Genomic DNA, 19,894 nt, shown 5'->3' on the forward strand with positions numbered 1-19,894 from the left:
ATTATTCAACTTAATTTCAATATACAGTCATTAGAAGAAAAGTTAGAAACAAGAGAAGTAACAGCATATATATCACCAAGTTTGGCTGAACCTACATTCAGACTTGAACAGTACTGGTAAGTTATGAATGACAGCAATCTAGAGTCCCAGTTGGGAAAGGGGTCCCAGGCAGTGTGTCCACCCCACAGGTGAGACTTCAAATTGCAGTTTGAGGGCTCCTACTTATAATCCCAGGCCACAAAATGGGATCATCAGTCTGTGTGCAAAAATGCAGCTCTGTGGAGGCTGGGTAGGAAGCTGGCCAGGCCCCCAGAGGCTCAAGAATTCCAAGACTTACTACCTTATCTAAAGCGCTGCCTGACTTGCTGTGATTGGGGGCAGGCATGGAATCTGGGCAGTGTCTGAGCAGGTCAGGAGCAGGTCAGAAGCCTGCTCTCCTGCTACTGAACCCTGAACAAGACTTCCTTCATTTTAATTTCCTTAACAGCATGGTAGGCACTAAATTAACTTGAGGTTTTCTGAAGCTGTGTGAGGAGCACGTAGAGAATAACAGCATAATTATAAATCATTTATGTACTATATCCTCAAAGAGGTGGACTATAATTCCCAACTCTCTTCAGTGTTGCCTGCATTAATTTCTTGCTTTTAAACAGTATAGTCTGACTATAAATAAAGTAGATGAACAAGGTCCTGCTGTATAGCACAGGGAGCTATATTCAATATGTTGTGTTAAAACATAATGGAAAGAATACAAAAAAAATGTACATGTATGTATAACTGAATCACTACTGTATAGCAAAGATTAACATTGTAAATCAACTATACTTCAATTTAAAAAACTAAATGCAGCTCTGCATTTTTTTCTCTGCTACCTTTGTGGAGAGAATTTCTTGGTCCAGAGGTTGGTTTTCATTTTTAGTTTTATTCCTTTTTCATGTTTTTAATTATTGAAATATAGTTGATTTACAGTGTTCTGTTAGGTTCAGGTGTATAGCACAGTGATTCAGTTTTACATACATATATTCACACCCTTGGGCTTCCCTTACGGCTCAGCTGGTAAAGAATCTGCCTGCAACGTGGGAGACCTGGGTTCGATCCCTGGGTTGGGAAGATCCCCTGGAGCAGGGAATGGATACCCACTCCAGTGTTCTGGCCTGGAGAATTCCATGGACTGCATTGTCCATGGGGTGCAAACAGTTGGACACAACTGAGCGACTTTCACTAATAACACCCTAATCTTGTCAACAACCCCACTGTTTTGAAACTCTGAAGAAGAAAGAAGACAGCAAGATTATTTCTGCTGATCCTTATTACATATCCTCCCCTGACTATATAAACTCTCCCTGCTCCCTGCTCACCAGGCACAGTTCTTGAGGTGCTAGGCTACTGTATCCCCACTTTGTCTGGAAAAGTTATAAAGCTACTGTTTCTTCTCCTCCATAACTCTTGTCTCCACGTTTCAGTTTGGCCTTAGGGCACCGAGAGCCAAGATTTTGGCATCAATATAACCTATGGGTTCTTATTCAATTTAAGAGCAACCCAGACCTCTGACTTGACTTAATGATTTAGAGCAACATTCCTTCAACACGTACTGGTCTCTAGGATGTGACAAGACCATACACAACACAGCCACATATAGACACGCAGGACCCTTCAGCATCATTCAGAGGTATATATGCCAAGGTTCTTGGGCCTTTGTTATTGTCTTATTATTATTACTTTAATATTCCTAATGTTCCATTTTCAGCTATAGCATGTGTATTTATCATTTTTGACTCTTGCCTGTTGTTACAGTTTATGGTGACAGAGTTGAAGCTTACTTCAGACCCTCTAATTGTGGAAAATAGCAAAGGTTAAAGATTTCAAGTTCCAGGAAATGGCTTACTGTCAAGACCCACCCTTCCCCATTATCACTGATTTAAGACTCCCGCTTGGTCCCTTGTTTACCTGGGGAAAAGCCAGACACAGACTGTCCAAAATTCCATTCTTTGGCCTGTCAATGATTACCACTCCGCTGGCCCCGCCCACCGCGCCTCGAGGCCCCGCCTCCCCACCCACGCAAGCCCCGCCCACCGCGCCCGGGGTCCCCACGCAGGCCGGATTCTGTCCACGACCCGCCCCCTTACAGCCTCGCCCCGCCTAGGCCCCGCCCCCCAGGCAGCTGGGCCTTTTCACTCCTGGTGCGCGCAGTTTCTCACACACCCGGAAGCTGAGAGAGGTCTCGCTGCGCAGCGTGAGTTTCTGTCTTTTTAGTCAAATCTGAGCCTCGCAGTTTCCTTTCTTCTGTACCCAGGGTCTCAGGGTCGCTACAGACCATGAATCCCCTTGCCCGCCCCACAACCCCCCAGCAAATTAAGGCGTCTCCCCAGGTACTTACCTTTCGGTTTAAAGTCGCTCTGGAGCCGGTTCCTGCCTTCGGTCTGCTTAGACGCTGCCTTTCGCACCCCTTTCCAGCTTAAAACCTTTCGCTGACCTCACTGACCCCTCTGCCCCTCCTGCACCGCATAAAATTCCCTCCCATGAGGTGGATTTATTCGCACCACCGCCCCTAGCCTCGCCCTCTCGGCCCCTGAGGTCAGCCCCGGCCACCCTACTCTCGGAGAGGCCGCGTCCTGTCCCCGTCCTGAGACACCCCCTCCCCCCAGCCCCGCTGTCCTCGAGTCTCCTCAGGCCGGTCCTTCTGCCTCGCAGGCGTTCCCTTCATAGTGACCTTTCCTCTAAACCCGTGTTGGCAGAGGTGACCTGGGTCAGCCATGAGACACCCATGGTCTTCGGTTCCAAATTCCACCCTCTGGAAAATAGGCTCCTGCGGGAGAGGGGACTTCTTCTTCAGTCGCCATCCCTGTAAATAGTGGGCGAGGGGGGTCAGGAGAAGCAGAGACAGCGACTCCGAGTGAAATAGAAAGTTGAGAAAAGCATGAGGGAGAAGCGATGGCAATGAAGAGGATTGGTGGGGAACTTGGAAGAGACACCTTCATGAAAGAGAATAAGCCTTGAAGGTAGCGGGTGGGGAAAGAAGTTTAGAGAAAAGCAAGATCTCCGGAGAAATGAAGGTGAGCAGAATAGGAGAGGGGCCCCTGCTCAGCAGTAGCAGCGGGGAAACAGTGGTGAAGCGCGTCATTCTGATGGGGCAGGCCAGAGGGTGAGACTTGGAGCCATGATGGTGCTGGGACAGAAGGAGACCTGAACGGAAATCTGCCCCCAAGGATGCGGGGCGGGACGGCTGGAGGGGGGGCGGGCGGTGAGGAGGGAGCGAGGGGAATGTCACAGGGATAAGAGGGAGGGAGAGGAGAGGAAGCTCAGATGGGAGAAGAAAGAGGCAGAAATATTAATACTTGGAGATTTAGGACAGTCAGGTTGGGGAAAAAAGAGCAACAGAGAAGTACTGAGTGGCAGACTGGGCAGGGCTGGTGTGAGAGGAGAAATAGAAGGGCAGTAACAGCCCAGAGCAGAGGGGAACAAAAGGACAGAGAGAGAGAGAGGAAAAAAAGAAATAGATAAACAGAATGACAGAGGGGAATGCGTATTAGTGAAGAAAGAGGAGTGACCTGGACCCATGTGAGTCGGTTGGATATGAATTTGGATATAAATGGATATAAACTATTGTTCTGATATCATGACTTTATAGTCTAATAAATTTAAAAGTTTGTATATATGATGAGAATTGCAAAATTCTACTATCTAATGCTTGTGTTGTTTTAGATTTATTTTTATCAGAAGATAACTTCCATTTGCAATCCTTCAACCAGAGACATGGAATAGGGTGTGTGTGTATGTTTGGAGCAAGAGAAAATTGTCACTTCATGGTGCCTATTTAAAGGAAAATTACAACTCCTTTTCTGGTAATTTTTTTCATTGTTCTTTTTTTAGCTTGAACTAAATCTTATCATTCAATTTCTACTTTCCTATAAATAATAACTTCTGAATTGCTTTGCTGAAATTGCTGGGCATCCTGTAATCGGCTCATGTGATTTTCTAAATTTGTATTCATAATATTTTCTGACTTTGACACCAGAATTGTGTAGGATATATATATATATAATTGTGTAGGCTATATATGTGTGTGTATATAATGGTGTAGGCTAATATATATATATGTATATATAAAATGGTGTAGGTTGTATATATCAGATCAGATCAGTCCCTCAGTCGTGTCCGACTCTTTGCGACCCCATGAATCACAGCACGCCAGGCCTCCTTGTCCATCACCAACTCCCGGAGTTCACTGAGACTCACGTCCATCGAGTCAGTGATGCCACCAGCCATCTCATCCTCTGTCATCCCCTTCTCCTCTTGCCCCCAATCCCTCCCAGCATCAGAGTCTTTTCCAATGAGTCAACTCTTCGCATGAGGTAGCCAAAGTACTGGCGTTTCAGCTTTCACATCATTCCTTCCAAAGAAATCCCAGGGCTAATCTCCTTCAGAATGGACTGGTTGGATCTCCTTGCAGTCCAAGGGACTCTCAAGAGTCTTCTCCAACACCACAGTTCAAAAGCATCAATTCTTCGGCACTCAGCCTTCTTTACAGTTCAACTCTCACATCCATACATGACCACAGGAAAAACCATAGCCTTGACTAGACGAACCTTCGTTGGCAAAGTAATGTCTCTGCTTTTCAGTATGCTATCTAGGTTGGTCATAACTTTCCTTCCAAGGAGTAAGCGTCTTTTAATTTCATGGCTGCAGTCACCATCTGTAGTGATTTTGGAGCCCAGAAAAATAAAGTCTGACACGCTATATATATATGTATGTATATATAATTGTGTAGGCTATCAGTTCAGTTCAGTCACTCAGTCAGTCCGACTCTTTGAGACCCCATGGACGGCAGCACACCAGGCTTCCTTATCTGTCACCAACTCCTGGAGCTTGCTCAAACTAATGTCCATCAAATTGGTGATTCCATCCAACCATCTCATCCTCTGTTGTCCCCTTCTCCTCCTGTCTTCAATCTTTCCCAGCATCAGAGTCTTTTTAATGAGTCAGTTCTTTGCATCAGGTGGCCAAAGTAATGGAGTTTCAACTTCAACATCAGTCCTTCCAATGAATATTCAGGACTGATTTCCTTTAGAATTGACTGGTTGGATTTCCTTGCAGTCCAAGACACTCTAAAGAGTTTTCTCCAACACCACAGTTCAAAAGCATCAATTCTTCTATGCTCAGCTTTCTTTATAATCCAACTGTCACATCCACACATGACTACTGGAAAAACCATAGCTTTGACTAGACAGACCTGTGTCAGCGAAGTAATGTCTCTGCATTTTAATATGCTGTCTAGGTTGGTCATAGCTTTTCTTCCAGGGAGCAAGCATCTTTTAATTTCATGGCTGCAGTCACCATCTACAGTGATTTTGGAGCCCCCCAAAATAAAGTCTGTCACTGTTTCCATTGTTTCCCCATCTATTTGCCATGAAGTGATGGGACCAAATGCCATGATCTTTGTTTTTTAATGTTGAGCTTTAAGCCAACTTTTTCACTCTCCTCTTGCACTTTCATCGAGAGGCTCTTGAGTTCTTCGCTTTCTGCCATAAGGGTAGTGTCATCTGCATATCTGAGGTTATTGATATTGCTCCTGGCAATCTTGATTCCAGTTTGTGCTTCATATAGGCTAGCATTTCTCATGCTGTACTCTGTATATAAGTTAAATAAGTAGGGTGACAGTATACAGCCTTGACGTACTCCTTTTGCAATTTGGAACCAGTCTGTTGTTCCATGTCCGGTTCTAACTTGACCTGCATACAGGTTTCTCAGGAAGCAAGTGAGGTGATCTGGTGTTCCCATCTCTTTAAGAATTTTCCGCAGTTTGTTGTTATCTACACTGTCAGAGGCTTTGGCATAATCAATAAAGCAGAAGTAGATGTTTTTCTGGTATTCTCTTGCTTTTTCGATGATCCAAAGGATATTGGTAATTTGACCTCTGGTTCCTCTGCCTTTTCTAAATCCAGCTTGAACATCTGAAAGTTCACAGTTCACATACTTTTGAAGCCTGGGGTTGGAGAATTTTGAGCATTACTTTGCTAGCATGTGAGATGAGTGCAGTTGTGCAGTTTTGAACTTTCTTTGGCATTGGCTTTTGCCGGGAGCCAGCACAGGAGATCCCACCCATGACAAGGTCATGCGGAAGAGACCTGACAGGCAAGGCAGATCAGGACTCAAGGGACTCCCTGGACCTGCCCGAGCATCTACCCCAAAACCAAAGTCTGTCTGTCTACTGTTTACTATATTATGTCTTTTACCAACTCTTCTGACATTAACAGGGGGCTATCCCCAACCACCTTTCTCTGAAAAAAAAAAAAAAAATCAACTTAGGGCTCTAGTTATAAGTCTCCTAGGTTTGAAAGGAGTATTTCAATTCTAACCTCTCTGTTAGCATTTTAGCTTGCTTGGCAGGTTTATCCATACCCTTGCAACTAACGTACATGATTGCTCACAACTCCCCAGCCATGAAAGGCACGGGAAGCCTAAGCATTCTAAAAGTCCTAATGAGCATAGAGCCCTTGGAAGGATGAAAAATTATTAGAATAGTACTGGTAAAGGGCTTCATTACTGGGCCAATGCTTGCTGCCAAGTTCCCATATCCATTATCCATTGTGCATCTGGGAGTGCATTAGTTAATGTAGTTGGAATGTAAGAAAAACAAGTAGTAGCCTTGGTATTAACCACATCAGACCTTTGAGCTAATAACTTCTTTCTTTGTTGTGACCCACTACACCTTCACTCCCTGAGAATGTAACTTTATTTAGTACTTTCTGAGGCTGGGAGAAATAAAGAAAAAAACACTTTAAGGGAAAACAAGTTTTCTGGCTGGTCAACCTTTATCAGAAAAGAGTCATGAAATGTTAACAGGCCACAGGGCCAGACATAACATAAGACCTTTGTTTATGAAAAGGTGTACAGAAAATGTCCTGGTTTTGATAAAGATAAAATTGATGGAATGTTGAGCTGACTCTGTATCTTTTACTTTGAGAAATGTGTAACTCAGAGTATAAAAGTTCCTTTTGAAAATAAAGTTGCGGATCCCACTTCACCAGAGCTCTGGTCTCTGTGTCTTTCTTTCTTTCTCTCTCTCTTCTTTTTCAGGCTGACTCCCTAGAGCACAGAGGCCCTCTGAGTTCACTTTTTTGCCCGGGCTTCTAAGACCCGATCAAGGAGGTGCTCTGCATCTCCACCCAATTGAGAAGGCGCTCTGTGTCTTCACCCCATCAAGAGGGCGCCTGAGGCCTCCGTGAACAGAGCAAGTCCCGTGTCAGGGGCTTTATTGGCTTTCTGTGTAAACCAAGGAATATCAGCCTCTTTCTCTCTCCCTTATTCTTTCTCTTTATTTTTATTTTTGACCCTGGACCACCAGGTCCCCGTCCATTATAAGGCCCGTGTCATCTCTCTCTAGTCCATTATAAGACCTGTGTCTCTCTCGCCGACGCCATTCATCCGGAGAATTCCCTTGGATCCTGCTGGGGCTGGACCCCGGCAGCCTTTCTTTGGGATTGGAATGAAAACTGACTTTTCCCAGTCCTGTGGCCATTGCCGAGTTTTCCAAATTTGCTGGCATATTGAGTGCAGCACTTTCACAACATCATCTTTTAGGATTTGAAATAGTTCAATTGGAATTCCATTACCACCACTAGCTTTGTTCATAGTGATGCTTCCTAAAGTCCACTTGACTTCATATTCCAGGATGTCTGGCTCTAAGTGAGTGATCACACCATCATGATTATCTGGGTCATGAAGATCTTTTTTGTATAGTTTTTCTGTGTGTTCTTGCCACCTCTTCTTAATATCTTCTGCTTCTGTTAGGTCCATACCATTTCTGTCCTTTATGGAGCCCATCTTTGCATGAAATGTTCTCTTGGTATCTGTTGGGGATTTTTTTCCCGGGACTTGGAAGCGACGAACTTGAAAGAAGGACACTTGGCCAGTCTCTTGTAATAGACTGACAAGTTTATTTTTGTAGTCAAGCCTTTTTATAGAAGTAGGAACAAAGAGCTTAGAGTATACAGCCAGCAGAGCGCATACGGGGTTAACACCTAATCAGTAAAAGTATTTTAAGGACAGCGCGCTCTATGTGACCCATGTGCTTATCCCATAACCCGTTTTTTCAAGCAACATCTTTAATATTTATTATTAAATCTTGGCGCCGGGCATATCCAAAGGCAGGAGATGTTTTTTTGCCCAAGTACAGCAAGCCAGGGTATTTCTGGCCCTTTGCCATTTTCCCAAGGACTTCCTCCAACTGGCTATTTTGTACTGAGCTTCCCAACAGTATCTCTAATTTTCTTGAAGAGATCTCTAGTCTTTCCCATTCTATTGTTTTCCTCTGTTTCTTTGCACTGATCACTGAGGAAAGCTTTCTTATCTATCCTTGCTATTCTTTGGAACTCTGCATTCAAATGGATATATCTTTCTTTTTCTCCTTTTCATTTAGCTTCTCTTCTTTTCTCAGCTATTTGTAAGGCCTCCTCAAACAACCATTTTGCCTTTGTGCATTTCTTTTTCTTGGAGGTGGTCTTGAACACTGCCTCCTGTACAATGTCAGGAACCTCCATCCATAGTTCTTCATGCACTCTGTCTATCAGATCTAGTCCCTTGAATCTATTTGTCACTTCTACTGTATAACCATAAGGGATTTGATTTAGGTCATACCTGAATGGTCTAGTGGTTTTCCCTATTTTCTTCAATGTAAGTCTGAATTTGCAATAAGGAGTTCATGATCTGAGCCACAGTCAGCTCCTGGTCTTGTTTTTGCTAACTGTATAGAGCTTCTCCATCTTTGGCTGCAGAGAATATAATCAATCTGATTTTGGTGTTGACCATCTGGTGATGTCCATGTGTAGAGTCTTCTCTTGTGTTTCTGAGGGTGTTTGCTATGACCAGTGCGTTCTCTTGGCAAAACTCTCTTAGCCTTTGCCCTGCTTCATTCTGTACTCCAAGGCCAAATTTGCCTGTTACTCCAGGTATCTCTTGACTTCCTACTTTTGCATTTCAGTCCCCTATGATGAAAAGAATATCATTTTGGGGTGTTAGTTCTAGAAGGTCTTGTAGATCTTCATAGAACTGTTCCACTTTAGCTTCTTCAGCATTACTGATTGGGGCATAGACTTGAATTACTGTGATACTGAATGGTTTGCCTTGGAAATGAACCAAGGTCATTCTGTCATTTTTGATATTGTACCCAAGTACTGCATTTTGGATTCTTTTGTTGACCATGAGAGCTACTCCATTTCTTCTAAGGGATTCTTGCCCACAGTAGTAGACATAATGGTCATCTGAATTAAATTTGCCCATTCCAGTCCATTTGAGTTCACTGATTCCTAAAATGTCTTGCCGTATCCTGTTTGACCACTTGCAATTTACCTTGATTTATGGACCTAACATTCCAAGTTCCTATGCAAAACCGCTTAAAGACGGCAGAGTAGAAGGATGTGCACTCATCTTCTTTGAGACCTCCAAAATTATAACTCACTGCTGAACAACCATCGATAGGAGAATGTTGGATCCCACCAAAAAGAAATACTGCACATCCAAAGGCAAAGGAGAAGCCCCAGCAAGACGATAGGAGGAGCAAAATCACGTTTAGAATCAAATGCCATACCGGCCAGAGACGCTTGGAGGGCTCAAACAAAACCTTGTGCACACTAGGACCCAGAGGCCCAATAGAGTGTAGTGTGTGTGTGTGTATATATATATATACACACACACACGTGTATATATATATATATATATGTGTGTGTGTGTGTATGTATATGTGTGTGTGTGTATATATATATATATATATATATATATACACACACAAAATTGTGTAGGATATATATGTGTGTGTAGGATGTGTATGTGTTATATATATATATATATATATATATACACACACATATATTTGGTTGTGCCTGGTCTTCTTTGCAGTATGTGAACTCTTAGTTGTGAACTATTAGCACATAAGATCTAATTTCCCCCACCAGGGATTGAATCCAGGCTCCCTGAATTGGGAGCTCCAAGTCTTAGCCACTGGACCACAATGGACATCTCTTTGGACGGTTTGGGTTTTTTTTTTTTTTTCCCCCAATTACAAATTGTTTCCCTTTTAAATTTGTTTCTGGTTTAGAGAAAGCCTGTGACTTTCTTCTTTTATCTTATATATTGGAAATATTATTTGGTAACTAGTAAAGAATTTTAGACTGTCTCCCAAAGAGTTGGAAGCTGATTTCACCTAGTTAGTCTCATACTCCCTTTTCTTTGGTTTCATGTAATCTATTACAACATGAGCCATGAGCTCCTAACCAGATGTCTCCAGTTGCATCCTGGGAGCTGACCCTTTTCTCACAGTTCCCTCTGCCCTGGTCACATTCACCTTTTCTCTGCTCCCAAACATCAACAGCTTTTCTGTCTCAGATCTCACCTCCTGCTTGACCCTTTGTCTCTAAAGCATCGCTGCTCTGGCCCTTTCTCCTCCTTTGGGTCTTGGCCAGAGCTGTCTCCCCACCTTCTCCTGCTCATCTTCTGAAGTTCCCTTCACCTGCCATTCTGTGTCTCATGACCCAGGTTTTATTGCTCCCACATCGGTCTCCTCTATCAGAAATGCTCTTCATTGATTATTTTGGGTCTTTCCTGTTTCCCCTCCATTGGAGGGTACCTGGTCTCTGTCTTCTTTCCAGGACACCTGTGACACTACCCTTTGGGAAGATTTAGATGCTGGGTACTAGAATTGGATGGAATACTCCTCAGGGAAGAATGAGGAGCTTGGGCAGGTGATGAGGTTAGTTCCCATATTTGTTCTGGAAATTTCAACTTGAACTAAACCTGCTATGACTACTTATTTACTCAAAATAAGAGCAAAATTATATGCACTGAGGCTTAGCCCTACAGAACCAGTATGCCCCATGCAGTGTCCTGAGGTGTCCCGTGTTCATTCCACTGTGTCTCTGCTCCACTATAGCCCCCAGGTCTTCCAAATTGTGTGCTTCTGGGGTGAGCTGCCATCTTGAACGGGATCCTTGCCTTACAGCAGTTCATCTGCTCAGAGTCAGGGATACTGACTACACTTTACTAAGGATGCAGAGAAGCTTAGGAGTGTGGGAATGGGCATGAAGGAGGGCCCTGCCTTGGAGCTGGGGTACCTTGCAATTTTCTCTGAGTGGGGAGGACAGGAGACAGTGAGAGCGGGGCTGTCTCTCTCTCTCTCTCTCTCTCTCTCTCTCTCTCTCTCTCTCTCTCTCTCGGTGACTTCCTCACCAAACACAATCCAGCCAATCCTCAAGCACCTTTAAAACTAGACTCCATCATGACCCCAGTTGCTGGTGAGGTTTCCAGGGAGGGCCCGCTTCTTGATCTCCATACTGAATGCTCAGTGTCCTGCTGTTTGCAGCACTGTTCATGCCTGTTGCAATGCCTCTGCATATGAGTTCGTTTTAGCCTGATTTGTTCATACATGCCTGAGATGTGAGTGTACTGTCACTCAGTCGTGTCCAAGTCTTTTGCAGCCCCATGGACTGTAGCCCACCAGGCTCCTCTGTCCATGGAATTTTCCAGGCAAGAATACTGGAGTGGGTTGCCTTTTTGTTCTCCAAGGGATCTTCCCCACCCAGGGATCAAACCCGCATCTCTTGCATCTCTGGCATTGGCAGGCAGATTTGTTACCACTAGTGCCACCTGGGAAGCCTGGAAGAAATGTCAAGACCTGCGGAAAAGTGGAGGAAAGACTTTAGGGGTCTGCAGGAGGGATATGGCACCAAGTGTGGACCTCCAGAGGAGCCCAGTGAGCTGTATGAGTGCCCGTCCCATGCATGGCTTGGGGTTCAAGGGGTGTGTGAAACTTTTGGAAAGGGGCATCTCAGTACTGGCTGGAGCATCTAGACATGGATTCACTGGGAGCTGTGGGGCTGTGTGGATCGGGCTTGGTGCCATAGTGTCTTTTCTCAGGTTCCCTGGGACGTAGAGGCTGAGACTGAGTTGTTGGTTTTGTTTTTTGAGGTTGAGATTTTCAGGCATGGGTTTCATAGGGAAAGCCATGATAACACCTGAAGAGGAATGAGGAAGTAGAATTAGGAAAAGGAATGTTATCCTGTATTGTTAACCAAAGCCTGAGAGGAGCCCACAGGAAGCTCTGGGAGCAGGAGGATGGCTGCCTTGGCCCTGGGGGGCACAGGGGGTGAATTCAACAGGTGCCCCACAGCACTCACTCCACACCGTGGATTTTGTGAGGTCTTTTGGTGCTGGTTTAGTCCCTAACTCATATCTCACTCTTGTGACCCCATAGATTGTAACCCACCAGGCTCCTCTGTCCATGGGATTTCCCAGACAAAAATACTGGTGTGGGTTGCTATATCCTTCTTCAGGGGATCTTCCCGACCCAGGGGTCGAACCCACATCTCTTGCATTGGCAGGTGACTTCTTTACCACTGAGCCACCAGTGAAGTGTGGGGTCTTTGTTGGGGGAGAAATCATTGTGCAACCCATAGTGTAGTTACAGAGGACATCTCAGAGGTCATTTTGTGGGTTATCTTTGGTATTTTGGGATATTTGGGCAAAGTTGCAGCAAAGTTTCAGGTGCATTTTAGAAGACACAAAGGAGAATTTGGAATGTTTCCTGGGAAGACGTTGGGGTCTCCTTGGCATCACAGGCCAAAGCTCTGTTTTGTTAGTAGATTTTGGAGGTGACAGTGCTCAGACTGGGGTCACCATGAATGAAAAGGTGGTATCACGTCTAGTGGTCTTCATGAGTATCATTCCATCGTGAATGCATGAGTCATGGGGGCTTGGAGTGTTTGATGGGGTTGTGTAGCAGGTAAGGGGATGGCTCTGCTGTTTCTGGGGAGTGTGTCAGACCCCAGGGAAGACTGTAGGTTTGTTTGAGTCCAAAAGGGAAATGATAGGTATTAAGACTCACATGGCAGACAGTTATCAGCGAGGGCCTGCTGGGGATGGGACCAACTGGAGAAGGGCTATGAGGACTCATGACTCGGGGAAAGATTGTTCAGCTGATCAGGGGCAGTCACAGCGGAGAGACATCAGCCTCGGGAAGACCCAGCTGCTGTTGTCTTACTGCCAGACCAGTGGTGGTCACTCTGCTGGGGGAAAGATTGTTCAGCTGATCAGGGGCAGTCACAGCGGAGAGACATCAGCCTCGGGAAGACCCAGCTGCTGTTGTCTTACTGCCAGACCAGTGGTGGTCACTCTGCTGGGGGAAAGATTGTTCAGCTGATCAGGGGCAATCACAGCGGAGAGACATCAGCCTCGGGAAGATCCAGCTGCTGTTGTCTTACTGCCAGACCAGTGGTGGTCACTCTGCTGCCTCTGTCTGCCCGTCTGGGAACTCACACACATGCAGTACAGTCATAACGAAGCTGTGGTGCGGAGGGGCAAGCTGTTTTAAACTAAATGTGGAACAAGCGTATTTCTTTGAGAAGGAGGGCTGCTGTGTTCTGGGGAGGAAACAGGAAGGGGGACAGTGTTTGGGAACTCAGAGCCCTGGCGATAGCAGGAAAGCTCAGGAAAGAGGTGAAGGAAAACCTCTGTTCCTACTCACCAGTGCTCAGCAGCTAGCCCAATAGAAGGGGGTGAGGTATCAGGGCCCCATTTAGAGAAAGGATCTTGTCTTTCTACTCAGCACCCACTCACACTCTGTGCAAATGTCTTCATTGTCTTCTCTAGAATGGCACTCATGGTGGTGTCCCCAGTAGATGACCTGAGGAAGTAAAGTGTTTTCTGTCTTTGTGCCCCGGCAGCCTCAGCTTCTCCTCCACCATTCTGTCAGACACCCACTTCCCTGCTGTTCTTCTCACTGTTGGTTTGCACAATCCCAATGAAGCCAGTCACATCAGCATTTCAGGCTGTGATTTTTCTTCAGCTAGCTCAGTTGGTAAAAGAGTCTGCCTGCAGTACAGGAGACCTGGGTTCAATTCCTGGGTCGGGAAGATCCCCTGGAGAAGGAAATGGCAACCCACTCCAGGATTCTAGCCTGGATGATCCCATGGACAGAGGAGCCTGGTAGGCTACAGTCTATGGGATTGTAAGAGTCGGACACGACTAAGCACACAGACAGTATCAATGCAGAGTGAGAAACCTTAGATTCCAGGAACCTTTTTCCTGATTAAGTGTCAAGGCAGCCAAGAGCCTCCTCCTTTTTCTGTGGATTGTTTTATATTATGTTTGACTGCACAGCTTGTGGGCTCCTTAGTTCCCCCCAGGGATTGAACCCAGGCCCACAGCAATGAAAGCTGGTGAGTCCTAACCACTGGACTGCCAGGGAAGTCCCAGTTTTCAGCTGTCTATTGCCAGAATGGGTCTGCTCAGCCTCAAGCAGCTACCACTGGGATGAGCTCATTGCCATCCTAGTTGGACTTGCACATGATCTTTGCACCTTTGGAGGGCAGGGAGCATTGTTTAAATGGAGGACACTTGGCTCCACCATCCTCCGCTGTTCCTGTTCGGCTTGTCCTCACTCCTCCAGGGCAAAGGTCCCCTGCCCATGTCAGTCCCCCAACGTGAAGACGATGGCAGAGTGGAAACTAGTGTAACTTTGTGTCCATCTCATTTACTTATTCACTACATAAAGAGCGTATACCATATTTTTAATTTCTGTGTGTGTGTGCTTAGTTGCTCAGTCGTGTCCAACTCTTTGCGACCCTGTGGACGGTAGCCCGCCAGGCTCCTCTGTCTGTGGGATTCTTCAGGCAAGAATACTGGAGTGGGTTACCATGCTCTCCTCCAGGGGATCTTCCCAACCCAGGGATCAAACCCTGGTCTCCTGCATTGCATATGTTTTCTTTATCATCTGAGCCACAACAGAGGCTGGTTTTTTAATATTTATTGGGGTATGATTGATTTTCAGTGTTGCGTTAGTTTCAGGTGTTTAGCAAAGTAAATTGTCAAACACATACATCCACTGTTTTAGATTCTTTTCCCATGTAGGTCATCACAGAAGACTGAGTTTAATTCCCTGTGCTACACAGTTAAGGCTTAATTAGTTATCTATTTTATATATAGTTGTGTGTATGCCTCAGTCCCAATCTCCTAGTTTATCCCTCCCCTCTTACCCTTTGATAATTATAAGCTTATTTTCTACATCTGTAACTATTTCAGTTGTGTAGATAAGTTATTTGTAGCCTTTTTTTTTAGATTCCACATATGGTTGATATCATACAATATTTGTCTTTCTCTGTCTGACTTACTTCACTCAGTGTGAGAATCTCTAGGTCCATTTGGAATCTCTAGGTCCATTTGTGCTGCTGCAAATAGCATTTTTTTTTTTTTTAAGTGACTGAGTAATTTTCCCTAAATGATGGAAACAGGGACTTCCCTGGCTCTGCAGAGTGTTTAAGTGTTTAAGAGTGTTTAAGACTTTGTACTTCCTGGGACTTCCCTGTGGTTAGGACTCAGTGCTTCCACTTTAGGGGCACAGGTTTGATCCCTGGTCAGGGAACTAACATCCTGCATGCTGCCTGGTGCAACGCCCCACCCCCACCCCCCAGAAATGGAGACAAACCCACCTTGTCACTTACAGTCATGCAAGTCAAATGCCCCAAAGTGAAGGCCTGGTGTGTGGACGTGGATTCTCCCCCACACCCATTGCTCTCCCGACACCCCCATCACACCAGTTCTACCTTGTCCCCGTATGGCTCATCACAGCTGGAGAAAAACACACCCCCGAACTGACTGGTCTTGCTTCAGATTCCTCTGTTCCCTCACATTCCCTGTGTGTCTGCTCCATACCTTTCCTATGGAGCTCCTCAAAAGTCCACCTCCGCCTGTCCCATCTTTTTTTCTCAAAGACCCTGTTTCTTCTCCATTGAGCTCCTGGAGCAAAGGGAAGAGATCTCTTCTAACTGCCTCAACCATTGGCCTTAGGGCCTGTGCTCTGTCCTTAATAATTGACTGCTAATAGTCTGAAACTGCCTCTGGCTGTTGCTGGCCCTGAAATTGTGCCCCGGTTGCCAGCTCCACTGTCTAGGTCAGGGCCATATGGCATCATGTATTTTTACTTCTTGGAAGTTACTTTGATCAACATTCAAACATGGTGATATTGTCTCTCTGAAACACAAAGATGGGCACTCACATACACCCCACACCTTTTTATATGCTCAGTTCTTTCCTCTTTAAAATACAGTGTTCTCAATTAGCTACATTTTCCTCTCCTATTAAATACCATGTTGTACTGTTGCAGAAGAATGGGGTGCAGAAAGAATGGTCATGTCCCAGGGGAAATCTTGGGATAGGTCTCCAAGTAAGGGTCCCTGGTTTCCTACAGGAAAGAATTCAAGAGGGAGACATAGTAGAGTGAGCCATGCCGTGCCGGGCCGCCCAAGATGCCTGGGTCATGGTGGAAAGTGCTCATGAAACGTGGTCCACTGCAGAAGGGAATGGCAGACTCCTTCAGTATTTTCGCCTCAAGAACCCCAAGAATGATAAACAGGTTTATTGAGAGAAATACACTTTCCATAGGCAGAATATGGTTGTCTCTGAAGGGGAGAGTGACCCTGGGCTGTGGGCATACTTAGTTTTTATGAGCTGGGTAATTCATGCACTAACGTGTGGGAGGATTTTTCCAGCTATTTGGAGGAAAATGCAGAAGTTGATTTTGGTAGTTATTTCACAATATATGCGTATATATATATATATGTCGAATGTCACATTGTGTGTCTTAAATATGCATGATATTTATTTGTCAATTATACCTCAGTAAAACTTCAAAAGAAAAAGGTGCAAGGTATGCTGTGCTTGCCTCCACTGAGTGGTGCTCATCCAGGCTACACATTGCATCCATGAGGCATTTTGCAAATACATTTGGGCCCTGACCAGAGATTCCCCTTCGAAAAGTCCATGTGGGGCTCAGCCTCAATGGTATTTAAGGGTGCTTGGTGCATCTAGCATTGAACATCAGGACTCTTAAGTCCTTCCATCCTGAGGGATGAGATCTGGGCTGAGGGTAAGGCTGCTTTGCCCTGAGTGGGTCTGGACCAGGGCCTGCTGTGTGACCTGAAGGGAATCATGGGGTGAGCAGAGGTGCCTCCTGCTGCTGTGTGCATGAGGCCTCACCAGGAGGGGAGTGTGATCTGAGGGAAAGTTTGGGAAAGTCCCGTGTTGGACTCTGTGCAGGAGTTGACTGTTCTGCGTCCCTCCTGTGACAGTGGCCACAGAGGACTGTCTGTTCCTCATGGTGAGGGCTTCCCTGTGTGCGGGGTTGGGGCTCAGGAAGGGGGTGTGTTGACTCTAAACATTAAACAGAATGTTTTCAATTTTCAGGATAGACCTCTGAAGACTCATGTTGCCTGAGGAAGCCCAGAAGAGGAGGAAGGTGAAAGGAGGAAGAGTCTGGAATGGCTCTTTCTCAGGTGAATTCATATTCTTGGTTGATTATTCTGTTTCTCCTTTCTTTTCTTTTTTAATTAATTTTTTTTTTGAATACAGCTACTTTGCAATGTTATGTTAGTCTCTGCTGTTCTCCTTCCTTTGCACTTGCTAATCTCTGACTCAAGAAGTAGCCTGCTTGATTCCTGTTCATTCACACTCACCTAGGGCCTTCTCTTAGTCACTGACACGTACCCTTAGATTCCATCTGTGACTCAGTTTTCTACTCTGTAAAATGGAAACAGATCTTTCTCTGATGAGTTATTACATTGACAACAAGTTAATTCATGAAAAGCATCTAGAGTAATGCTTCCGTGGTAGCTCAGATGGTAAAGAATCTGCCTGCAATACTGCAGACCTGTGTTTGATCCTTGGGTTGGGAAGATCCCCTGGAGAAGGAAATGGCAACCCACTCCAGTATTCTTGCCTGGAGAATCCCATGGACAGAGGAGCCTGGCGGGCTACAGTCCAAGGGATCACAAAAGAGTCAGAAACGACTGCTACTACTCCCACTAGTATTACTAGAGTAATTCATAACATACAGGAAGTGTTCAAAACTTGTAGTCATTGCTGTTAATCATCATCACAGTTTTTAGATTCTGAGCTTTCCTTAACACCTTTGTATAGATGACCCAGTGTTGAATTTCTGTTTGTGTATTTCACGTGTCATACAGAAAAATGAGAAATCCACATTGATTTGGAGGCCATTGTAATCTCCTATGGGAAAGCAATTAGAGAGGCATCAGATCAGATCAGTCGCTCAGTCATGTCCGACTCTTTGCGACCCCATGAATCGCAGCACGCCAGGCCTTTGTGTCCATCACCAACTCCCGGAGTTCACTGAGACTCACGTCCATCGAGTCAGTGATGCCATCCAGCCATCTCATCCTCTGTCATCCCCTTCTCCTCCTGCCCCCAATCCCTCCCAGCATCAGAGTCTTTTCCAATGAGTCAACTCTTCGCATCAGGTGGCCAAAGTACTGGAGTTTCAGCTTTAGCATCATTCCTTCCAAAGAAATCCCAGGGCTAATTTCCTTCAGAATGGACTGGTTGGATCTCCTTGCAGTCCAAGGGACTCTCAAGAGTCTTCTCCAACACCACTCTGCAAAAGCATCAATTCTTCGGCACTCAGCCTTCTTCACAGTCCAACTCTCACATCCATACATGACCACAGGAAAAACCATAGCCTTGACTAGATGAACCTTCGTTGGCAAAGTAATGTCTCTGCTTTTGAATATGCTATCTAGGTTAGTCATAACTTTCCTTCCAAGAAGTAAGCGTCTTTTAATTTCATGGCTGCAGTCACCATCTGTAGTGATTTTGGAGCCCAGAAAAATAAAGTCTGACACTGTTTCCACTGTTTCCCCATCTATTTCCCATGAAGTGATGGGACCAGATGCCATGATCTTCGTTTTCTGAATGTTGAGCTTTAAGCCAACTTTTTCACTCTCCACTTTCACTTTCATCAAGAGGCTTTTGAGTTCCTCTTCACTTTCTGCCATAAGGGTGGTGTCATCTGCATATCTGAGGTTATTGATATTTCTCCCAGCAATCTTGATTCCAGCTTGTGTTTCTTCCAGTCCAGCGTTTCTCATTATGTACTCTGCATATAAGTTAAATAAGCAGGGTGACAATATACAGCCTTGATGTACTCTGTTTCCTATTTGGAACCAGTCTGTTGTTCCATGTCCAGTTCTAACTGTTGCTTCCTGACCTGCATGCAGATTTCTCAAGAGGCAGATCAGATGGTCTGGTGTTCCCATCTCTTTCAGAATTTCCCACAGTTTATTGTGATCCACACAGTCAAAGGCTTTGGCATAGTCAATAAAGCAGAAATAGATGCTTTTCTGGAACTCTCTTGCTTTTTCCATGATCCAGCGGATGTTGGCAATTTGATCTCTGGTTCCTCTGCCTTTTCTAAAACCAGCTTGAACATCAGGAAGTTCATGGTTCACATATTGCTGAAGCCTGGCTTGGAGAATTTTGAGCATTACTTTACTAGCGTGTGAGATGAGTGCAATTCTGCGGTAGTTTGAGCATTCTTTGGCATTGCCTTTCTTTGGGATCGGAATGAAAACTGACCTTTTCCAGTCCTGTGGCCACTGCTGAGTTTTCCAAATTTGCTGGCATATTGAGTGCAGCACTTTCATAGCATCATCTTTCAGGATTTGGAATAGCTCAACTGGAATTCCATCACCTCCACTAGCTTTTGTTCGTAGTGATGCTTTCTAAGGTCCACTTGACTTCACATTCCAGGATGTCTGGCTCTAGGTGAGTGATCACACCATCGTGATTATCTGGGTCGTGAAGATCTTTTTTGTACGGTTCTTCTGTGTATTCTTGCCATCTCTTCTTAATATCTTCTGCTTCTGTTAGGTCCATACCATTTCTGTTCTTTATCGAGCCCATCTTTGCATGAAATGTTCCTTTGGTATCTCTGATTTTCTTGAAGAGATCCCTAGTCTTTCCCATTCTGTTGTTTTCCTCTATTTCTTTGCATTGATCGCTAAAGAAGGCTTTCTTATATCTTCTTTTGCTCTAAATACCTTTACATGAATCT

The 19,894-nt window shown here is 45.0% G+C and overlaps 1 protein-coding gene across 1 annotated transcript in view; it reads left to right on the forward strand.

Moving 5' to 3' along the window:
* The first annotated feature begins 1,537 nt into the window (after nucleotides 1-1,537).
* LOC109572284 (zinc finger protein 665-like) overlaps nucleotides 1,538-19,894 on the forward strand; it is a 28,264-nt gene continuing 9,907 nt past the window's right edge. The window contains exons 1-3 of the mRNA XM_019978947.2: nucleotides 1,538-1,669; nucleotides 3,703-3,842; nucleotides 17,230-17,318. Of these exons, the coding sequence (XP_019834506.2) occupies nucleotides 17,304-17,318 (15 nt within the window). The 5' untranslated portion in view covers nucleotides 1,538-1,669; nucleotides 3,703-3,842; nucleotides 17,230-17,303. The remainder of the gene's footprint in view (nucleotides 1,670-3,702; nucleotides 3,843-17,229; nucleotides 17,319-19,894) is intronic.

This window comes from Bos indicus, chromosome 18, assembly GCF_029378745.1.
Source record: "Bos indicus isolate NIAB-ARS_2022 breed Sahiwal x Tharparkar chromosome 18, NIAB-ARS_B.indTharparkar_mat_pri_1.0, whole genome shotgun sequence".
NCBI classification, from domain to species: domain Eukaryota; kingdom Metazoa; phylum Chordata; class Mammalia; order Artiodactyla; family Bovidae; genus Bos; species Bos indicus.